Source organism: Epargyreus clarus, unplaced genomic scaffold (assembly GCF_041222505.1).
Source record: "Epargyreus clarus isolate Ecla_fem2 unplaced genomic scaffold, WU_Ecla_fem_2.2 ptg000014l, whole genome shotgun sequence".
Classification (NCBI taxonomy): Eukaryota; Metazoa; Arthropoda; class Insecta; order Lepidoptera; family Hesperiidae; genus Epargyreus; species Epargyreus clarus.
This window is the reverse complement of record NW_027332222.1, coordinates 4558026-4582980: the sequence shown is the minus strand read 5'-3', so window position 1 is coordinate 4582980 and position 24955 is coordinate 4558026. Positions and strand designations below refer to the sequence as shown.

Sequence of the window (24955 nt, the reverse complement as noted above, 5' to 3'; positions counted from 1 at the left end):
TGTTACAATCTTTATATTAATAACTGCATTAAACTTCACAAACTTTATTATTGTTTATAGGTACCTAAACAACTTTTGTAAAAGCTTGGAAATATCGATTTATCACGTTGAAACTTTCGATATTACAGATTGTCGATATTATAATGCCTGCAATATTAATATCGATATTTGTATCAGTGATCTCATTCTCTTGCAACCCTAGTAGAGAGGTAATTAGCTACCTTGATAAGGGGTCAAATTCACATGCCTTGCCCTTGATATATCGCGAATAAAGGGGTCACTTAGTCTTTACAAGGTAATAAAGTAACAACCTTTTATTAAGTGATGATTGATGATTTGCAAGCTCTACACTTAGATGTATACTTATGACATAGAAGTACAAATTTTTACTATTTAATTTTTTTTTCATATTACTTAATTTTATAAGGATTCAATAATGGCGACGATTTTATCAACGGAAGTTTAAAAAATAAACGACTATTTTTGTGGGTTTGCTAGCAAGTTATCACGCTTTTCAAATGATTATTTAGGTTCATTTTATTAAAATTTTACCAATTAGACTTGTGTACGAGGGTTCCTCATGATAAAACCATTAAAAATAAAGACGCTTACTACACCTATAGGCCCACACCAGGATTCCCTGAGTCGTGGGTACCATGGACACATACACAGACGAATACACAAACACCACACATCACGCTTTCCACTTATTTAGGCTCAATTTATTCAAATCTCACCAATTAGACTGATATACGAGGGTTCCTCATGATGAGACCATTAAAATAAAAAAGACTCTTACTACACCCACACATACTAGGTTTCCTTGCGGATACCACAGACACATACACAGAAGAATTCACAAACACTCAGACATAGAACAGAAATCTATATTAGTAATAGGGTTCCGTTTTTACACTCTGTATACGGAACCCTAAAAACTACATACTTTTTGTCTCTTGCGTGTTGTTAAACTTCACAAACAGGCATTTCTGGTCGGATTGACGCGATTATGATAAAAAGTGGATTATTATTAAAATAAAAATATTTGTATCGAAAAGTTCCGTTTTCGGTGACGTTATCAGTTGTTTACTTAACCGATTTAAGTAACTTGATTGTTTGTGGAAGTTAAATATAGGTGTCAGTTATAATGAACACTTTATAACGTATATTTAAATTAATTTAGACGACTTCAGTTATATATAAACACTAAATATACAGTAGCATATTTAAAAAAATATTACAAATACACTAAAATGTCCGATTAATGAAAGAAATTCTAACTAATGTTATAAAAGGAATTTGAGTTTGTTTGTTTGCTTCTCGTTCGAGCCTAAACTACACAATTAATTATGGGTAGTTTAGAAAAAGATATAGATTACCTTTATGCCGAAAAACATCGTTTTGGTAAATAGATAGAGTGGGCAAAAGCTCGTTACTTTACAAAGTTAAAAATACGTATTAGTGTAATATGTTTGAAATCTAAAGTAAACTAAGTTTTGTACAATTTCCTACCTGCGTAAAGTTAGTGGAAATTGATTCGATCATAATTATTTTAAATATGGACGGATAAAACATTGAAATGATTTTCATGTTATCGTGCAAATAAACATAATACTTAACATAAGACTTAACTTAATTTTATTTATATTTTAATTAAATGAATGGAAAGTTTTGTTTTGTTTGATGACGTCATGTAGGAACTTAATGTTACTAAGTAAACAAGTTTTATAAAATGAAAAGTGTGTTTTAATTTTAATCCTAGATATTATAAAATGATATCCTGTTTTTGAACATGTTCAACTCATCCAGAAAAACCGGCTCAAAACTGGTATAGTTAATTAATATGATTATTATAATGTGATTTACGTTTAGAAACTTGTTTTTTAGTGAAATTATTACTTGTTAGAATTGATAAAAAATTGTACTACTGCTCTTATATTAAACCATTATCGCCCTACTGTTAGGTGTCTCCTCCCAGAATGAGAAGGGTTTCAGCCATAGTCCATTACATTGACCGTGTCGATTTGTCATACACCTTTGAGAATTTTATTTAGTGAACTGTCAAGCATGTTTTCTCGTGAAGCTTTCCTATGTTAGTTTGATTATGTGTTTTTCTACTAAGTACATCACTTTAGAAATTAGAGGATCTGGGAGTGGAGACTCGGATGGCTAACCTGGAAGAGCCACAAGTATTTAGAGGTCTTCTTCTTCAATATTTGTAGAGTTATATATTTGGAAGGTCGTATAATATATTCCTATTGGTAGTGGTACAATCTATGAAATGTAGTAAAACTAGTATGTTTCAACTGGGGAGATATCAAAGCCAACGTTATTTGTGAAGCAGCGATTAGCGTGAAGCAGTTCTTGAGTTTCGGTGGAAGGGTATGATATTTTTTAGATTGTAGGAGTAGCAGACGAGCATGAAGTCCACCTGATGGTAAGTGGCTACTGCCGCTTAGAGACATCTGTTATCAACCCCAGATAGGATTAGATATTCCTATCTGAGGTCGACCACAGATACGCCGCTACCCTTGAGGACTAAGCTGGAACGCCTCGGAAAAGTATGTCTCCTTTACTATACCCATCAAACCAGAACACAGCATCACTGTTATTAGGCAGAAATAAGTATGGATGCTGGATGACTAAAATATAGCTCAGCCCTCAGGAGTGGCGACGCATCTATGATTGGCTTCAAGTCTGAGGACTCGTTATAACGTGTCCTTCATAGAATTGGTCACAGATGTCTACGTTTCAGAATATTTAAAGTTTGCGTGTCATCAAAGTTGGTCTCTTATTATTAATATAATTATGTTATTTATAAACGTCATTTGAATTTGTATGAATATGAAATTATGCCGTAAACTTTAAGCGGATGAGTAATTCTAAATTAAAAAATGCAGAAATCGTGTAAATTATATGTATTATGTAATTTGTCTCGTATAAGGTACATTGCCATCATCATCAACCCATTATTGTCCCACCGCTGGGCACGGGTCTCCTCTCATAATGAGAAGGATTAGCCCATAGTCCACCGCGCTGGCCAAGTGCGTATTGGTAGACTTCACATACCTTCGAGATTTCTTTTATAAATCTCTCAGGTATGCAGGTTTCCTCATGATGTTTTCCTTCACCGTTTAGCAAGTGATTGTAATCGTAGATATCTTAGATAATTTTAGCTTTATAACAAAGATATAATTGAAGATAATGTTAAGGTGGTAGAACGCTTCTTTGATGCGATGGTACTATCGCCAAACTTCTTTTGCCTTATAGCAGCAGTTTGACGTTGCTGGTGTTAATAGTATTAACGCACCGTACGAGACGTTTTTTAATTAGTATTCAGGGGTAGCGATGCATTCTTGCTGATCCCTGGTAGGATCTTAATTGGGATCGATTACAAATGTCCACGAGAGGCAGTGGTTACATACATCTATATGACTGCTTGTTTAATCTATTAAAATGTCAGATCTGTTTTTTTTGTATAGCGTCAATAATTTTGTAGGTGGTAGAATCATCTGCGGTTCGACTCCGGCGTCAACACTGCCATACTTCTGTCTTATAACAGCAGTGCTAAATGTTTTGTTCTGGTTTGAAGTGTGTGGTAAGGACGACATACTTATCCGAGGCGTTCTTGTTTAGTCTTCACGGGTCGTGACGCATCTGTGGGCACCTCAGGGGGGAATCTAATCTTTTTTGGGGTTGATTACAGATGTCTATGGACGGCAATAGCTACTTACCATCAGATGGACTGAATGCTCGTCTGCTACTCTTATATTATATTAAAATGGACGTGTTTACGACCATGCGCGACAGCAAAAACGCCCTTACTTAGAGAAAAGGGATTCTTAGATTTCTCAGGGAGAAGATTCTTGTTAGTATTCGTTGATGCAGACATTGATAGCCATATCCGTATTTATATCCGCAGATACGCGACTGAGCACATGACTACTAATGACCAGTGACATAATGTCTACGATAATAAATAATGTATCGCATCACTTGGTCGGCGTTCCCCGTAATTTCGATGTTAAGTTAATATACAACGGATCGACATAAAGAAATATTATCTTTTAGTAGAAATCTTCAGGCGCCGACATCATTTCTGCTTAGTAACAGTAGTATTGTAAAATTACAGATTGGTTTTAATTATGTGTTAAAGAAAAACAAAACTTTGTTATTCTGCGTATTTTTTGGATATCTTCTGAGCATTAGAGTCATTATATCATTGTATGAACTCATTATATCATTGTATGAACTACCAAATCATGGTCGTTCTTTTATATGTTCAATAGCTGTTCTTGAACATGTTTTCCATAGAACAGATACAATAGAAAATAAACATCCACATTCACAACAGACTAAACAAAAAAGGTGACTCTTAAACCATGCAGTTCCTGCTTAATATAATCAATCAAAGCTTTGTGTTGTGACCATTGGTTTTTGAACTCTAAACGGGACATTAGAATGAATTTTAATTATTTTGGCGAAAAGTAAAAATATCAAACTAGGGTACCTATATTAGTGACCAACCAACCACCAATCAACCAAACCACTACCAACCAAAGTACCGACCAAGGTGCCTACCAAAGTACTAAACTTGACTATTTTTGCATAGAAAAAGTGTCAATTTTGAACTTGTTATTAACTTGGTGGGCAGCTGGTGGTGAGATGATTTAATTTAAGAATTTTCAGCAACTTTTTAAATATTCACATTAACTGTCACTAAAATAGGACAATTTTGCGTCCCGAGGATTTTCTTGGGGACCAACTGAAACAGTCCCATGCAAACACGACGCATGGTCACGGTATACACAACGAAGCGATTTTCGAACTTTTTACGCCACATTCGCTTAATGTTACCTTGATCTTCGTGTAATTGGTGCTTCTTATGCGGAGGTATATAATAGTATTGGTCCGCTTGTCCGACATAGTGGTGCTCGGAGCGTTGACAAAGACAGTTAAGTGATTTGTTGACTGGCCGCAGTACAAGCAAAAGCAAAATGTTTTCCCACAAACTGTTAACGGTAGTCGTTTTGCTGTGCAGTGTCACTGGCGCACTCTTCGCACAATTACGTAAGTTTTTACTGATAGTTATATAGTAAGATAAGATAAGATAAAGTTATATAGTAGATCAGAATTAAGGACAGAATTAGGGGCGATCCATCCGTTTGATGAATGAAAACTATTTCATATCACATTTAGTATGTTAAAGTATCGCGAGTGGTTTGGCTAACAATTCAAAATTCAAAAATTCTTCTGTGGTTGGTGGTCTTCGGTTCTTATGTGAATGTGAAAATATTACTTCTTTTAATGAGCTTTTTATTTAGTTTGTCTCATATTATTACTTCGCTAAATTTGGTCCTTACAAGTGTAATAAAACTGGATGAGCTTTTTTTCGGAACTAACTCAATTTGAAAAGAAAATACCGGCATCTCCTTTGTCGGTTAGGATGTTTATTACAAAATTGGGAACTTAAAATGTATTATAATGTAATGTATTATATTTATTTATATAATGAATTTTATTATATAGTGATGTAATAAATTTTTAAATTATTTTTTTAACATCTGAGAAATATCCATCATATCTAATCGAATATGATACGCCTTTAAATATATTTTGTTTCATATATGCGAATCGTAACGTTCATTATGAGCTTAAAGCTCAATTGATAACTCATTTGAAATACGTTAAAATAGCCTCAATATTACTAAATATTTTATGATTGGGTTTATTATAATTGTCAACTGCTTATTTAACACATATCTGTAGATTTGCAAACTTATTTTACTAACGTAAATTAAATTAGTCAACATGCTTATTGTCTAATCTTACTTAGTAATTCGCGCATAGTGATATTTAAAATAAACTAAAAATACAATATTGCGACGGTTTTAAATAAATATTTTTTTAAGTTCATAACGTATTTATAATCGAGTTTTCTTATTTATTTGACTAATTTTATTTATTACTAAGTTGGCAGCTGAGCACATTAGGCAATACCAAGATTTCTCTGTTCTCCCTTGCGTTTGATTACGGCTATTATAATTACGGTCGATTTGCTTGAGATTTCAGGGTACTACAAAATCCCTATTGAACCCTAAAAACCCTAGAACCGCTGGATAAAAGTAATAAGTTCTCTTTTTACTACTCCTCGAAACTATATAAATATTGTGAATCTATCCCAATTGAGAATATTAATGCATTAAGGTTGTTGAAGCCTTTCGTGGTTCTAGTCCGGAGGCACTACCGCCACACCTATTTCTGCCTAATGACAGCAGTGTTAGACACTGCTGTGTACGACGTGAACCGTGTGTTAAGGGAGGCATATTTATCCAACGCGTTTTTAATCTTCAGGGGTAGCAACGAATCAGTGAACGATCTCAGCTAGAACTGTAATCCTATCAGGGATTGATTATAGATGCACGGTAGTTGGTTGTACCCACTTACCATAGATGGTCTGCGTGCTTGTAATAATAATTTTATGTATTTACCCACTATCCTGTAATATCAGACTTATGTACCTATGTACGAGCTATCAGAGATTATTTGTAGTCAACATAAATCCCCATATTCATAGTACATAATGAATAAAATATGAGGTGAATATAAATATACAGATCTTGATAAAATTTACTTAATTCATTAATATAAACGTTAACTTCGATGTCCAGTGTCCATAGCCCATAAATTAACTCGCTAATTTAAAATGTCACTTATTTTAAGTTGTTATGTATCTTAATTTATTTATTTAATGTAAAGGTCATATTGAGCTTTTTTTAACGAAAGTTCAAGAAATCTGTATATGGGTCATTGGGTATTTCGATTAATATGAAAAACGAGTTTTAAGTATTTTATTGTTAAGTGATAATGTCACGTTCGAATAAAAAATCTTGTAAATCATTTTATTCAAAGATAATTATTTACAGTATTAGTTTAAACTCAAATGCTACAATTTATTAATGTAAAGAGAAGAAATGGTGAAAATTAAAAAGAAAAATGTTTGTATAATTATACAGGGTGAATTTACTTTAGTATTTAATATAACGTAGAATACCTAACATACAATATATATAAGTTTAGTTATTACATAAAATTTTCACTCAATCTATGAAGACGAATGAAAAAGATGAAATAAAACATAGAAAGAAAAGATGAAATATCGATTTGTGCCATATAAATAAATACAAACATTATCTTTGACGTCGTTTTTCAAATATATTCGGACAGGAAGCGAACACTACTGGCAAAATATCACGTTTTGATTGTATAAAAAGCAAGTTTCATAAAATCAAAAGGATTTTGAAATCTAACATTGTTTTCTGCGTTATTCAAGTGAAGTTCATACATTTATTTGCGAAATCAAATCAAAAATGTTTAATTAAAAGTAGATTTTTACAGAATCGTTTTTGGACGTTTACCTATATATTGACTACCACGTAAGGTTTTTATGAAGAAGTGACGAAAGAAACTCTATAACATACTTGAAAAGTTTATGTGTACATTTTACTTACCGACTTTAGTCTTACATTATCTTGCTTTACCTATATAGAAAAGAATAGTCATGTACTAAGCCTATTCCACAAAATATCTTTATACCAACTTCAATTCAAGCAACGGAATTTCTTTCAAACATCCATTCATTAAAGATAACCACAGAATGTTTACGACACCATCTTACGTTGCGCCCAAAAACATTATTACGTAGTGTTGTTACGCGGTTGATGACAGTTTTTCTAACTTTCGACCTAATGACTATGACGAACGTTAAAAAACAAAATAGTTCCGCTAATGTCTGTTTGAAAGAAGATAGTACGCGGTTCCTGTACCCTTAGAACGAGTTTTTACGTTTTTACAAAAATGACTATTTTTGTATTTGTTTACGTATTTCCCATACATTTCCAATCAGCGCCCCTAGCGGACTGTATCAGAACTAAACTAAAAAACAGAATATTACACTAAGGGTGGAAGAACCAGTAGGTCGGTTCGGGGTGGTCGCTTATGGGTCGTCACAACTATTTATCGTGTGAAATAGTTATTGCGTTTCGATGAATAGGTGTGGTGGATGATTTACATATAGAGGCGACCATCTCAGTTTTCATGAATAGAAATGCATCTGCGATTAACTTTAGGTATACTACCTGTTCTATATAGATGTCCATCGGCAGTAGTGGCTTACTATCTGATATATACTGCATAGCAGTGATAGCCTAGTGGTTAAGAAACGCGACCTCTCGATCGAGGGGTCCGAGGTTCAAATCCCAGGCACGCACCTCTGATTTTCAAATTTATGTGCGTATTAGAAATTAATTATCACTTGCTTAAACGGTGAAGGAAAACATCGTGAGGAAACCTGCGTACCTGAGAGATTTATAAAAAAAATCTTAAAGGTATGTGAAGTCTACCAATACGCACTTGGCCAGCGCGGTGGTCTATGGGCTAATCCTTCTCATTCTGAGAGGAGACCTGTGCCCAGCAGTGGGACAATAATGGGTTGATGATGATATACTGCATTAGCCATCAGACTGCATGTTTCTACTCCAACCTTAAAAAATGTAAACATCTCGTATTTAGGTAGTAAAAGATTTTGAATGTATATGTTTTAATAGACTTGTATACAGTTCTATGTCACGTACTTAAACTCGTGGCAAATTACATGTTTACTTATTGTTTATACACTGTTTAAGGCTAAGTATACTAACGCGGCATGTAATTTGTTGATGCTCTGCGGTTTACCTAAATATAGTATAGGGTTTAATGCTATTGTATTTGATAAAAGCGATGCAACCTCCAATAGTTTGGTATATCTAGTTATGAAAACACAATGTAGTTTCAAACGATGTAGAGTTTGTGGCTATCATCATCAACCCATTAATGTGCCACTGCTAGGTACACGGCACGACACTTCTCATAATGAGAAGGATTAGGCCATAGTCCACCGCGCTGGCCAAGTGCGTATTGGTAGACTTCAATACCTTTGAGATTTTTTTTATAAATCTTGGGTATGCAGGTTTCCTCACGATGTTTTCCTTCACCGTTTAAGCAAGTGATAATTAATTTCTAATACGTAGATAATTTTGAAAAATCAGAGATGTGTGCCTGGGATTTAAACCTCGGACCCCTCGAGAGACCGAGTTTCTTAACCACTAGGCTATCACTGCTACGAGTGTGCGGCTATAGTGTCTTTTTTTCTTATTTGTAATAGTGTTTGTTGATTAATATGTATGTTTTAATAACCAAAACTGAAGGTTAATAGTTACTAGTTTTCATTCTTTTGCTCATCATTTTTATAGTATCAAAAGTGTTTAAAATAAACTCTACATAACATTATGAGCTTTTCGGGTTTCAAACTATAGATTAAGATTTTTCGCTCTCGAAAAGGTTTCAGGCTCAAAAAAACTTAACATAAATCTAATTATCTATTATAATCTAGACACTCAACGAAAAAATCCGTAATTGAAAATACAAAAAGACCAACATCTATGTCTAGAATTAAAAATTTGAAAATCGTATACAAAAACTCCAATCTTATTTCTATTATACATTTTGATCATGATTAAAGTGAGTGAATGATAAATAATTGAATGTAAATTAAAATAAATTACTACATATATAATGGTTATAACAAAATGAGGTTGTTACAGTATATTTTGTTGCAACTTGCATATTTCAAATTTCAAAACGCTGTAAAGCATATTATTATATTTTGATTGTAAATATCGTACGTATTATATATGTATATATATAATATTATGTATATATGCATTTTTTTTTAAATTTCAAAATGGTTATGTATGTAAAAGTGGTGTAACTTTGTCTTTCATGAAGACACCACCGCTGTACCTAATACTGTCTCTATGTCTGTCTTCTGTATAACAACAGTGTTAAGCGCGGCTGTATTCGGTGTTAAAGTGTGGTATAGGAGACATAGAAGACAGGTTCCAACTTTCAACTGTTTTCAGACAATGTATGGTAACTCTGTATGTATTTGGCCTCTGGCAGGACTCTACTTCTAATTGCGGTTGATAACATTATGTACAATTTATCAATGAACGGCATTAGCCACTTACCATCAGATGAACTGAATGTTTGTTCGTTATTACTTCAGGTTTCTACCTAAAAATATTAAGGTTATATTTTTATTTTCCCGTTGTATGTCATAGATTAGTAAAGATACTTCGCCGCCTTGAAATTGAATGAAGCCACAAACGGCTTATTAGTAAGTTCTTTTTTTGAATTCTTGACAAATGAAAACATTTTTAGAGAAAATTTACGAATAAATAACTAATACTGCGTAATTTACATAATAAATATATAATTATTTCAAATATTTTAGGGACATTTTAGCACGGAGACGTGGCAAAACTTTTTTACGCAACTATTTCAATTCTCAAAACTGGGTACATATTCTTGTTAGGAGTGAGTAATCTTTACTAATCTATGTTGTATGTATGTACTATTTTTAAACTTTACTTTTTTCTAAAGCACATTACCAATTAGGATAGAACGTTCACTCAAAGATTAAAGACTTTTTCGTGAGGTATTTTCCTTAATTAAAAATATTTAGGATTCCGTAATAAATTCCAATAACCCCGCATTACCCTTGCACATGTTTAGAAGCGGGAAGTCCGTTTAAGAATAATACATGCTGTTCACGTGTGCATTGTATCAAAACATATTCAATACGTGACACCTACGTACGACTACATTAGAAAAATAATTTATCAATTCGTATGTGTAGTTCATGCCAGTATCATATACAATGGCCAAAATAAAAACAGATTTCTAGTAGGTATCATACATTAATTCGACGACCCGCGTGGCGGAGCGGTCACCATGCCGGTCTGACACGCAGAGGGTCCCGGGTTCGATCCCCGGCCAGACAGATTTCTAAATGATGAATTTAGATTTCTGTTTCTGGGTCTGGGTGTTTGTGTATTTGTCTCTGTGTGTGTCCATAGCACCCACGACACAGGGAATCCTAGTGTGGGGCTGTGAGTGTAGAAAACGTTAAGCGTTATTAATAAATAATATTATTACGAGTATATTGCTCTTTATTAAAGATGTCAAAAATATATTTGTATTATTGATATTCTTTTTGAGTACATAATTGGCGTAACATGATTTATTTATTTTAATTGATAAAGTAAAAAATATATAATTATTAAAAATAAATATAATTATACAAACAAGGAACTTTTGTTTAGAAAAACTTTTAGGGAGGGACCCATTCTTAAAGATAAATCATTTTCATTTGTTATTTATGTTATTTTGTGTTAAGTTTACAGGAATAATATCTTTGATTAACTCCTATTATTAATAATAAATCTATCCGATGTTTTGCTTGATGAAAATCGAATTTTAGCAATCTTTAGTATGAACTGTCTTCACAAACTATAGAATTCTTATGTGAGGTCTGAGTATGAGGTATGAGTTGCGTTTCTACGTTGATTATGGACGTATTACGATTATATGGTAAACGGTTATAAATTAATCATGATTGTTGAGAATAATGTTGATAATGGTATGTTATAAAATATATCGTAACGAGTTGACGTTTCTAAGAATCCGTCCACTATTTCAAGGTTATTTGATGCGTCATGACATGCGTGTGATATGCCTATTGAACCTTATAAATCATGGACCACCCATTGACAATTATAATGAATCCAAAATAGGAATGCTGTTTTGCCTGAGATCTGCCACAAAGGCGTTACCATAAGAATTTCGCTTGTGTACCTTTATCTGCAGGAATAAACGACAAATGACAAATCGAACGCAAAGCCAGTTGATTTCCTTCGGTGATAGATTTAAATACGCTAAAGAAGTAAAAATTAATTGTTTTTGAAATTACAGCGATACAGTGAAATGTAGTTACGCGAAAAAACAATATGATTACTATAACAACAAAACTTACATTGTTGTTGTTGTAATTCTAATTAAAAGTCAACATGTGCATCCAAATATTCCTTTTCCTTTTACTTGTTACATTTTTATCCTTACTACCTAATTAACTGTAGTATATTTGTTGATTCACAGCCTCATACATAAAAGTATGCAAGAGGGAACAGAGCACGATTGACGCATGTGTGCGCAATTCCATCAACAGCCTAAGGCCACAGCTGGTGGAGGGCATCCCCGAGCTCAACGTGCCTAGCATCGAACCTTTCTTCATCCCAGAGGTAATACATGAAAAAACATTTTTCTTTAGATGTAGTCGGAGTAGTAAGCAAACATGTAGACTACTTTATGGTAAGTCGCTACTGTACCCTTACCATGAGTTTTTACGTTTTGACAATTATGACTGTTTTGGTATTTGTTTACGTATTTGTCCATACAATTTCCAAATTCTGACACAATCCGCTAGGGGCGCTGATTGGATATATACCATTGGATATATACTGATTGGATAAATACCAAAACAGTCATATTTGTCAAAACGTAAAAACTCACAGTAAGGGTACTGATACCGATATATATTTGGATTTGTAATCCTTTGTGAAAGATTACGGCTTTAATTCGGCTGTATACACATTTCTATCCCTGAGTACTAAGTTGGAATGCCTTTGACAACGTCTCTCTTGCAACAGCCTTAAAATAGAGCATAGCAGCGCTAAACACTGCTGTCAAGAAGAACGGAATCCAACGACATAGGGCTACCATCTTCGAAGGTTAAGGAATACATTTTGTGGCACGACTGCAACGGCACCACCGCTACTCCTATCTGTCTAGTAATGGTAGTGGATAGAGTTGCTGTGTTGGTTTTAAGGCACATAGACTAAAACAAACATTTTTAAACATGGCTGCCACTAGTTAATATATAAATGGTCTTTGGGATTGATAGAGGATTTACTGTTCTTCGGTTTCAATAATAAGTCAAAATAGAGTTTACAAAGTAACAGTAACAGGTTTCGAATGTTCCTTTTTTGAAAAGTTTCTTAGTGAGTTCCTTTGTTCCTTTTTTGAAAAGTTAAGTGAACATATATCTTCCTAAATATAGTCAAAAAGCAACGATGAATAAAGTTATTATATTTAAAAACCTTTTAATCTTGATTAATGTCATGTGTCATGTTCACATTAATTAAATTAACACTTTTTAGTAAAATATCTTACATTAATTAGTGATTTTAAAAGGACTAAAAGGAAGTACTGTAGTGGGCCTTGGAATAAATTGCAAGTCGCTATAACCGCCGTTTCCGGTTTTCCGGAACACGTAAGAAAAGACGTCAAAACTCTAGTCGTGACGTCACACTTGTTTATTACATTCAATCAATATGGCAATTGCATTTATGAATAATAAATATTATTGCTTTTCCGTAGATTTTGTGCCAATAATGTAATTGATTTAAGCTCAGTTAAGTGTCTGTTTTTTATGAAATTAAAATAGCAGACGTGTATGGTAAATGGTCTTTGTCCCTCATGGACATCTGTAGCGGGATTGCAATCTATCTAAAGTCTGCTGTGAAGACATTGCTTGCTATAAGATATAGTATCCTTAAAAACACTTTTTATTGCCTCGTATAAGTGTATCTGTTTTACAGACTTGCAAGCCTTTCGTTTGTATGTTAGTTTTTAGATTGCACCTGTACCCTTGGTATGAGATTTTACGTTTATACAAAAATGACTGTTTTTGTATTTGTTTACGTATACAGCGCCCCTAGCGGACTGGTACTGGGTACTGATTGCACTAAACACCGCACAGCCAACACAGTCGAACCATGAAGCATAAAATGAAAATACTAGTTGGTATTTTCGTACAAATAAACCTTAGTTGTAAATTGTAATGCAGAAGACTGCCCAGGAATTAAATATACGAATGTTTAGGCCAATATATTGTTGTTGAAAAAATTCTAAGTCTCTGGTTCTAACATTGTGTTTTGTTCCAGCTGGTTGCTATCAGTGGAACGGATCTGGTGCCACTCCGGGCGTCAGGGAAGAACGTGAGAGTGACCGGTGCTGGCAACTTCACCATCAAGAGCGTTTCGTAAGTATACGTTTTTTTTCAGTTATGTGCGTATTATGGAGAAGGAAAATATTCTGTGCTGAAGAAATCTATAGGTTTCCTAACAATGTATTAGATTGCTCTTTGTGTGTTCATTCTAAAGGTGTGAAGTCTAACAAGTCGCATAAGGTCAGCGGGGTGGACTGTAGCCTGATCCTTCTCATTCTGTGAGGAGATCGTGACCGGCAGAGGGGCAATAACTTTTTTTTTATTTATTTACTGACGGTTATTATAATGGATTGACTACGAGGTTTACTACTTCAGCGTTTGAAACGTCACACAACAGTCAGACATACAAACAAATACGGTTCTAATGCATAGTGCATGGAACCGTATGCAACCGTTCCAGTGCATAGTGTATTAATTATTCCATATGTAACCTACAAACACCTAACCTAACCTAAATCTTAAGTACCTTATTTAATTTTTGGTATATGTTTTCAGTTTGGACATCGACTCGCTGACCATCAAGGCTAAGGTTCGATTCCCGCATCTGCACTTCGACGGCCAGTACAAGGTGGACACACGAATCCTGGTGCTGCCCATCAACGGACAAGGAAACCTCGTGGCTGATGCTGGTGAGGATCTCATACATTTAGAAGAATAACAGACGAAATATGGTAGAGCCCTTTGTCATTCGACAATGCAGGCACCGTCTATTCCTGTCTAATAACTGCAGAGTTAAGGGTGTGGTAAAGGATACATAGTCATCCAACGTTCTAACATAGCCCTCAGAACTCATCTATGGCTGACCTCGGGTAGGAATCCTATCTGGGGTTGATTACAGATGCCCGTGGGCAGCAGTAGTCACTTACCACCAAAACGAATGCATTTGCGTCTGCTACTTTAGTCTTCAAAAAATACTGTATTCATTAACTGAAATACAATAATCAAATATTGATAGTAACCTTTTACTCAAAGCACATCTTCTTACAGTGAAATGCGACGCAGACCTTCTTCTGAAGTCTCAAGTAACCACCCGCGATGGGAAGGAATACTTGAAGTTCACCAGCATGGACATCGACATCGCTATCAAGGACTACAGGATCAGGCTCGAGGGTCTCTTCAATGGTGATAAGGTTCTTGGTGAGTTTTCCAGTTTTGTTCCATGGACCCACAACGGAGACAGTATATGACGTTGGAGTGGGAGGATGTTTGTACAAACCAATGTTGGCATTAATTACAAGTTTTCATTCTATTTAGGGTTAACGGTGCATCTGTAGTTGACGTCGTGTAGGAATGAAATCTTATCTGGGGTTGATTACAGATGTCTATGGGCGGCAGTAGCCACTTATCAGGTGAACTGCATGCTCGTCTGCCACTCCTATAGTACAAAAATCTTGCTTTGTTAGTTCGTTTGTATGTTAGGGTTTAATGTTGCAACTGAATTTGTAAATTAGTTAACTAAACCAAACCGATTGAGCTGAAATTTTGTATAAATGTTAGGTTTGGATGACAAATTGACGATGCATGATTGACTGACTCGGCATTAAATCTAATATAGCGGACGCATTAAAATGACAAACATTTTTTTTATGCACCCCTGTGATATGGGTATGAATTGAAAAGCTTTTCTGAGAAGAATACGAAAAGAGTTTTAATATAAATATTTTCTTTCACTGGGCTATATAAACTTTATTTATGTCATAACCTAAAATCCACACGAACAATCATAGAAGGAAGCCAGTCATAATAGATTTGTTCATATCTACTTGTGTATTTACAGGAGAAGCAACAAATGCCGCTATCCACGAGAACCGTGGTGAGTTCCTCAAGACTATGAAGCCTTACTTGGAGAGGACAGTCTCCAAGATCCTTCTGGACTCCGCCAACAAGATCGTGAAGGGACTCCCTCTGGACGATTTGTTGCCAAAACCATGAGCTCCTGAGGGAATTGGGTGATCTGTACAGTAAGGTTTAGGTGTCTCCCGAACATATTCTATGTATGAGATGTATGGGTGCTGTTGTCGTCTCAATTTCTGTGTTGATATGATTCTGTGATCTACAATGTTGAAATAGCACGGAGAAGTATATTGCAGACTCCTTCTAGTTTAGAGGAAATCTTCATCCCCATTTCAAATATACAGAGGTTTTAAGTCGAAATTAAAATTATTTATTTATTTCACTAAATTTATATGTTCTGATTCACATATTAATTGTGCCTTAATCGTAAAGATACTCAATATATTTTTGACCTACCTTTTCATAGTCAAAAAACTTTGATTTGGTCTTAACTATCTTCTGAAATTGAGGCGTAAGTGTGTAGTGATATTGTCAAAATATTCAATTTCTTTGGTAAAATAAGTTCATGAAATTTAACAACTCAATTATTTAGAGTTGTTAGTTTTTGTGAGCTATATTTTTCAAAGAATACAGACAAGAAATGTTTGTTACAAACACTTTTGCACTTTTTATTTTTGTATAATAAAGTATAAAAGTGCATTTCTGTCTCTGTCTAATAAAATTCTGAAAGATATTAAGAATTAATTTGGCAGTCTTAAGTTATATTATATTATTATTATGTTTGTATGGGTACAAAGTCCTTTATATAGACAAAATAAAATAAGTATGAAGTTTATCTATTTGTTTACAACTTTAAAGTTTTAAATAGTTGGGTGAAGTTAGTGTTAAGTTTTGTATTGTAAAATAAGGATGATTGTTACATGCCAAAGTTTTCAATAAAATTTGAAAAAATATACGTTTATTTGATTTAATAAACCTTTTGTCCTGTTGATGAATAATATAATACTCGTATATTCTATCTATTTCTATATGTATTGAAATGAATGTTTGTCTATATGTCCTTTGTATTATCGTAAACTATGCAATGATCATGTGATCTTTAGGAAAGTTGTGCATGAATCCACGAAGGTTTCTACGTTGGTACGACCAACTTTCCACAGATGGCGCCACTGTCATTTCAATGAAGGTACAATTTTTTAGTTAAATGTAGGCATGTTATGTTATTATTCTTAAAACACCGGCGAAGCCGCGGGTACTACCAGTTTATTATAATTATGATGTTAACTATATATAGATCATCATAATTTAGTTAATTTTATATTAAAACGCCTTTACAATTAATATTCTTAACATATCATGTAAACATTGCTATAAAGTTAATGTAAGTTGTATACGATGAAACGCCTTTGAAGAAAGACATATTAAGGTATGTTTTGTGGTATTTGCTAGGAAACGAATATAAGGTCTATATCTACTTGCTCATTAAGTTCTTCAATTATTTCTTTCTACCTTTTTAAACCTACCTTAACGATAGATTTCGACATAATGAATAAAATGGAAGTTTAATTATTAAAAATATGATTAATATCACTATATATTTATTTGTTTTCATAGAATATTCCATAGAAGGTATGTATTGGTTTTTCGTGTTTTGGGAAAGTTGGGAAAACTTACATTAATTACTTTTTTGAGCTTAAAAAGTGAAAGTAGTGAAGTTAAAAAGTGAAGGCTTTGTAGAATTTTTTTTATAATTATATTAGTCAATAGTCACACGCGCGTAAAAATCAAAACTAGCCAATTGTTTTTCCTATTGAAAAACATATTTTCCCGTGTATTGGCGACCCTTAAAATTGAATGACAAACAAACGTTGAAACGAATATAGTTCCAATTTTGTTTTATTACAAACTAGTTTTTGCCCGCGGCTTCGGCCGCGTTTAAAGGAAAATATTATAACATACTAACATACATAAAACTGAAAATTCGTATAATCTCTTGATAAAATGCATAGTTTACGATTCAATCCTTACTAATATCGATTAAAATAATCGATGTTTTGGGTCCAAAATATCGATTCTCCAATTAATCGATCTTAGATTCCCATCCCTAGTTCCCGTGGGATTTCCGGGATAAAAACTATCCTATGTCCTTTCTCGGGTCTCAGACTATCTTTGTACAAAATTTAATTTAAATCGGTTCAGTGGTTTGGGCGTGAAGAAGAGACAACCAGACAGACAGACAGACAGACAGACAGAGTTACTTTCGGATTTATAATATTAGTAAGGATTTATTAATAAAAATGTTTCTTTGTAGTTTAATGTTATAAGGACTTGTTCACCTCGACCTTAGTCCCATTATTCGCTCTACTGGAATCTATATTATCATCGATTCATTGTACTGTATAACTGGAGAAGAATTTTTAGATCAAAAGGATAAATATAATTATTTATCCTTTAATTAAAATTGGTTCAGTGGTTTAGGCGTGAAAAAGAGACAACCATACAGACAGACAGACAGACAGAGTTACTTTCCGATTTATAATATTAGTAAGGATCTATTTGAGCAAAGATAATGCAAGTGTGATACAATTAACGTTAATTTAATCGCTGTTTTAAATAAATTGCTGTGTTCCGTGACGCAAGCACCCGAGCCGTTCCGATCGCCTCTGTTTAGAAAATGACATAAATGCACAGTCACTATATCATAGAAACATCCTAAAATGTTTCTCAAACTTAGGTTTCCATTGCCCACATTGAAAGTGAATTATCTATAATGTCCCCTAAAAATTAACGTTAATTTAAAACAAGCTAATTGAACGAACGAACAACGATTTAAAATGAAATTTTGTATAATTAAATATTAGATAAACACAAATCAGTTATCGTTTTCTAAAGGGTTTCACTATCAGCGATTTTTTGCTGTGTCCTTTACCACCCCAATGTCGGCCTCGAGCATTCACAACTTTGAGAAAGACTGCGTTGAGAACATAGCCAACAAACCAACAAACAATTGCTTAATATTTTTATGTAATAAACAAAACTACAGCCAAACACGTAGGTACAAATATAATCTTAGTTGTGGCATTGACCTGTAAAAAATGCTATTTGGATATGTGTATTTCTGAAGTCAGCACTCGTATTAGACACGCTGTTTACATCGTTATCCAACGAAATATATTGAGCGCCGACTTCAGAAATATGTACTAAATCAACATTTATTTGAATTACTTTTTACTTTGTAGTGACATAGAAGTCGGTTGTATTTTTTTGTTAATTTTTTTGTGTAATAAAATTGCGCCTGCAAAAATAAAGCACTTACGAATTTTTATGCTTATATGCGCTTTCAGGCAACACTGTTTTAGTGTCTGTTCATAGTTCTACATACTAACTCATGTGAATTTGTGTGGGACGTTCATACCACTGGGGGCAGATTTAGACCAGTAAATAGATCCTAAGTAATCGACGATGATATACAATGGAATTTTTGTGAGCGAAAAATAGGGTGTCGGTGAAATAATGGGAGTCTACGATGGTGGATCTCGTTCAAGCAAATCTAGACACATCGTCTTCTAAGGCAACATGGTACCTTTTGAAGATTGTCACCCCCCTACAAAAAGTCATTCAATCCATAAACAACAAGGGGACCTACACACGGTCTACGAGGGTCCCTTGGCGTAGACCAAGTATTGCCAAATCCAAGCCCTATCTCCAAATCTTTTTAGGTTATGCGCGTACCTGTCTTTCACTACAAAGTTCAATACTCGATCGCTCGGAAACCTTGGCGTTAGGTTCTACGATATCTAACCATTTAATAGCGGATGATTGGTTCCTGTACAAGCATCCTACTGGCCGTCAAGAGCGGATAGTTCGTAACCATTGTCGGTGCGAATGTAGCAACTGGTGGCCTGTAATTAAACCTACATGTCTATATAGGTGTAGAATTTCTGACAAATGTATACGCAAGAGCAGTTATAGCCTCTTTTTTGTTGACGAGGGGGAAACCTTCAAAACGTACCCGACGCGACGCCGGATTATGTGGGACTTTTACGGCACTAAAAACCCCTAGGTGGCCATCCTCGGCGTTTGGTGGAGAACTCCGGGATCTCCAACGGGACACAACCGGAGTCTTTCTAATGCGATGCCGCTATCGGACTCTGCCCTGGGGGGATCAGTTTACGCTCCCCTCGCACACCAAGTGTTTACGACTGTACGCGACACACAGGGAGCGACGCTCCCGGGGCTACCCGCTGGACGGCTCGAGCCTCCAATCTTGGCGTCCGCAACTTCGGAAGCACCCTTTTAGTCGCCTCTTACGACGGGCAGGGAATACCGTAGCCCTATTCTAGTTCCGGGACTACAGGGACAAAGAGCAGTTATAGCCTAGCGGTTGAAACTCGGAGTCCAGGGTTCGAACTCCATGCACATCTGATTTTTCTAACTTATGAGCGTATTCAAATTGATGTTGTGACATGACATGTCGTGGGTTCGGGGTTCGATCATTCCATTCTAGGTTAGACTTCATTGGTCAGCACATCTGTGATCGAAGTCGAGTAGGACTTTAATCTTATCTGGGGTTGATTACAGAGCTCCATGGGCGGCAGAAGCCACTTACCATCTGCTGCGCTAATATTATTTAAAAAAATGCTATGTAGTACATGTGAAGTAAAGTTACGCTACCCTACACCCCAAGGTTCCTAGCAAAAGAATCTCGTTCAATTAAAACAACACGTGAATTCGCACGTGATCTCGGATGAAATCTTAAAATGTTTACTACATTACAGCACACGTAAACGGTGTCGATTACAAGCATAATGTAACAGGTCAGTAATTACACAATGTCTGCCGAAAATGGTTATAAATATGGTATCGCGTGTGGTTAGAACCTAACCAGGGTTTAACTTTATACGAAATATTACCGACATATTTCATTATTAATTGGCGATAAAATATAAAATGTTTTATGAAGGTATTTTACGTAGATAATTTTGTTTATGTAGGTAATTTGGTAGCATATTAAAAATGTTCTATATACTCCGATATAAATACAGGTATAAAGAAAAACTTTTTTCTAAACGTTAAAGAGCAAATTTCACAACCCATTGGAATCTTTCTTTTGAATATTGACGTAGCATACATAAATACAGTCCATCTGATGATAAGTGGCCACTTTGCCCTTTGATATCTATAATCAACTCCAGGTTAGCAGAAAAAGGTGTGGCGGTGATGCCTTCGGAGTAAAACCATAAAGGGTTCCATCTACCTTCAATTAAATCAGTACGAAATCAACTACTATTGCCATAATGCAAAAAGTAAACGTTGAACCCACGACGGGAGTTTTATTTTCAAAGGTCAATATTTAATTAAGTATTGCTTAATAAATTACGTAATTCTAGGCGTTAATAATAATAGTAATAAGAACTCAAGGTTAGCTTTCTCCAACCTTGACACGCCATATCTTAAATATAATAGTAGACAAATGCTCTACAGTGTGTTTTTTTATGAAATCAAAAGAGCAAACGAATCAGCAATTGATCTCGTAGGCCAGTGCCTCCAATGGACATCTGTAATCAATAGGAAATAGATAACCTTCAAAAAATATCCGATACCATGGAAGCGACACCGGGTTATGCGGTATTTTAACACCATTAAAGCCCTTCCAGGCCATCCTCAGCGTTACGTGGAGGACTTCGGGATCTCTAACGGAACACAATCAAATACCTCAGAGCGCGATCTAATCAACCTTTGGACGTAGGACGTTTTTAAATATACTTTTTAAAGTTATACCTAAAAGACGAAGTAGACGCGCTACTTGATGAAAAGTAATCACCGTCGCCTATGGTCATTTGCTTCATCGTCGCCGCTACATCCTACATACAGTAGCACTACCATGAGTTTACAAAAGTATTACTCGCTAGCGACTGCGTAAAATAAATGTATGAAAAATTGTACAGCACCTCTGGTGGTTACTCGTAGAACTAAAATCCGTAGTGACGTAACTCGATACGTAAAAAACCTATCGAAATCAAATCGCTAGCGAATGTCATTATGATCTATTGCCATACAAATTCGGTCCCATGAGTCATTAATTTGACAGACGTTGTCAAGAAATACCGTAACGATAGTAGTTATGTTATTCACTAGCAAAATGACAATAGTTTTCTATTTACAATTTCTATAGTGGCGTTTCTATGCCAACTCATGGTAATGCTACAGGAATCGCCAATGCATCGCTGACTTTGGAGGAGAGCTTCTTGCGCATTTTTTGGCCCCATGTCATAGTGCTCCGAGAATAACCGAGTAGGACGTTTATTCCACATTTGGCACATTTCATTTATTTATATATTTATTGTAAAAGTAACAAAGTTATATTACAACAGGGCAGACTTAATGGCATTCTCTACCAGTCAACCCTTAGTGAATGGAGGTGTTAAATAAACAAACAATATAATACATTAAGGATAAATAAATTATATACATATTTTATACATAAAACATACATACATACATAAATATGTTTAAAATATAATAAATAAATATACATATAAGTGATAAGAGAAAAAAAAGTAGCTATATTTATCAGATGAGGTGCTCAGATGCTCTCGGACAAGTTTTTTGAAGATGGCTGTTCATTCCTGTTCTATTGATGGATAGTTGAAGATTTTCAAGATCAACATTGACCTTAGGTTTTTACAATCTGTTGTTCAAAATACTCTACACTGGCGGTAACCGAGCTGTGTTATACGTTATATGACACGAATGTGGTATATGGCATTAATTCCGTTTCCTACGAGCGAACGGCGATGTGGCAACCGTGGTCAAGGCGATCAGCCACTCGACACGCCCGGGATTGCGACGCTGGATAAGATCTAATGAGGATGATATTTGCGTAAGTTATTAAATATAGCTGCATATTTAATATGTAGGCCTTTTTATAATATTGATCTAACAAACAAGCATGTAGTTCTCCTAGTAAGTATAAGGCTACCGCCCATGGATATTTGTGATGAATCCCTGGTAAGATTAGATACCGATCTGAGGTTGGCAAGATGCGTTGCTACTCCTGAGGAATAATTTGGAACGCTTCGCATAAATATGTCTTGCGTCTCCCTTACCGCACCCTTCAAATCAGCAGGAACTCAGCAGCGCATAACACTGCTGTTATCAAGCAGAAATAGATGTGTGGTGCTTCCGGAGTCGCACCCTATTTTTGTGTTATTAAATATGCTAATTACCTAATGGTTTAAATTTCAGTTTTCTCTGTTTATTTTATATCGAACCTACATTATAGAAAATTATATTATTCTAGTAAGTAAAATATTATGAGAAAATATTGTTGTAGTTTCGGGACCAGAATTGAGCTACTCTCCGTTTGTCGTAAGAGGCGATTATCATTTTAATCGCCTCTTACGACAGTGTTACCGGGTTTCCTGGGTTGCAGGTGGCAAAAGTAGGAGCTCAAATCCCCAAACCACCGACCCTGGGTAGAACGACGGTACGTGTAGCCTCATAATGTGATAAACACTAGAAGGTGTGGTGAGCGTAAACGCTCACCTGAGTCGAGGATTGCGGTTGTGTTCCGTTGGAGATCCGAAGTCCTACACGTAGCGGAGATGGCTATCGGGGGGCTTTTAGTGGGTAAGAATCTCACATACCCCGATGTCACTTAATGGGTTTTTTAAGGTTTTCCTTTGTCAACAAGAAAAAGGGGTTTCCATACTTAAGGACTAAACATGTATGCGGCATGCCTCTTGTAAGCAAGCACGTGACACAACCCTTTAAAAACTTTTAAACAGTGCTTCACTACAAACTGTTAAATGTGGCGGTAGTCCCCGCATCTGAATCACAAAGAATTCTTCCACCTTACAATATTATATCAAGTTTATTGCATCAACCGTACAAATGTACCAATGATTTGCGAAAACATATAGATACAGCTCAATATCAGATACGCAGATATATACTGGCTTGACATACAAACTAAAAATTTCGCCACCGCAGCTAGTGGAGTGCGCAACCAGTTGCTCTTAAGTGCAGTTCCATTGCAGGCGAGCTGTGCGATCGAATGCGACCCGATACCATATAACTGCATATTGAACCATGGTTAAGTATATATACTTTTGTACTGCACTATTGATATGTACTTTTGCGAAGTAAGTCAAAGTGTGGGGAGATACTAAAGAAGTATTCAACGTAATCCTCATTGTATCCTTCATCCATAAGACTTTATTTAGGATTTTATCCCGTGGTTGTAAAGAGAATTTATGTGACAGTATTGGCCATTTACCATCAGGTGGACTTTTATTTGCTACTTCTATATTATAGGAAGGAGGAATTGGTCCATGTGAAGAAGTCCACTATTATGGACATTTTTAATCAACCCCAGATTGGGTTGAAGTTTTATTTCCTGTACACAAATATGATAGTATCTCGGGGGCTTATTAGAACCCTTGGAGTAAGTGGCTTTCGTGACACACTTAAAATTATAACACAGAAGAGCATACCCCAAGGTTTTACCCATTTAAGAAGGTCACTCGTACAATTTAAACGAATCCACATAACTTTTAAAATAAATAGGAGAGTGTCCTTGAAATGTGGTATAGCAACGAAAAGGCGTAAAAATCATGACCTTCATGACGTGAGAAGATCTTTCGCAAATAAAAATACTGTGTATTAAATTGGTATTATGAAACTATGCGGTATAATAATTAATTGGATGACCCCATTTTACCCGATTTATAACATGATTTACATTGTAATGTAGTTAAAAGAATAGGCTTTAGAATTGGCGTGATATTATTTTATAGGCGTGATTTTATTTTTAGGAGTGAATTTATTTATTAGAGTAGAATAGCATAATTATAGTGTTATGGGTAGGTTAGGTTAGTCTTTAATATTACCAAACCTAAGCATTGAAGGTATAAACGTTAATCTTGTAATTAATCCTTGTTAGTTGCGAAGTAAGTCTTAATTTAGTAAAACCTCAAATATATTATTTAACAATTTGAATTTTAATATTATCATTGTTTAACATTATTTTTTCAATTAAAAAAAAAACGTACGAAAAAGGGTTAATTATGAAAACGTATTAGTTTTTTGGTTTTATCCATTTTATCACTGAAGATAATTTTGTTCATAAATCTTTATTTGTAGTTGACCTCTTTTTTACTTGAATTAAACATCTTTGTTGTAAAGAAACTATTTACGACCCTTCACTGT

General features: G+C 34.9%; 1 protein-coding gene across 1 annotated transcript; it reads left to right on the top strand.

The window, feature by feature from the left end:
• Positions 1-4909: 4909 nt before the first annotated feature.
• LOC140747235 (protein takeout) lies at positions 4910-16695 on the top strand. The gene is made up of 6 exons (XM_073079539.1): positions 4910-5070; positions 12037-12179; positions 13884-13981; positions 14444-14577; positions 14936-15085; positions 15726-16695. Exons 1-6 carry the CDS (start codon positions 4998-5000, stop codon positions 15878-15880), a joined length of 753 nt encoding a protein of 250 aa, XP_072935640.1. The 5' UTR covers positions 4910-4997; the 3' UTR covers positions 15881-16695.
• Positions 16696-24955: the final 8260 nt, after the last annotated feature.

What these genes read in the sequence shown, in the direction of transcription:
- LOC140747235 (XM_073079539.1), top strand. Translation starts at nt 4,998, where the DNA reads ATGTTTTCCCACAAACTGTTAACGGTAGTCGTTTTGCTGTGCAGTGTC. An exon ending in CGCACTCTTCGCACAATTAC is followed by an intron (nt 5,071 to 12,036) that starts GTAAGTTTTTAC and finishes GTTGATTCACAG; the next exon opens with CCTCATACATAAAAGTATGC. An exon ending in CAATGGTGATAAGGTTCTTG is followed by an intron (nt 15,086 to 15,725) that starts GTGAGTTTTCCA and finishes GTGTATTTACAG; the next exon opens with GAGAAGCAACAAATGCCGCT.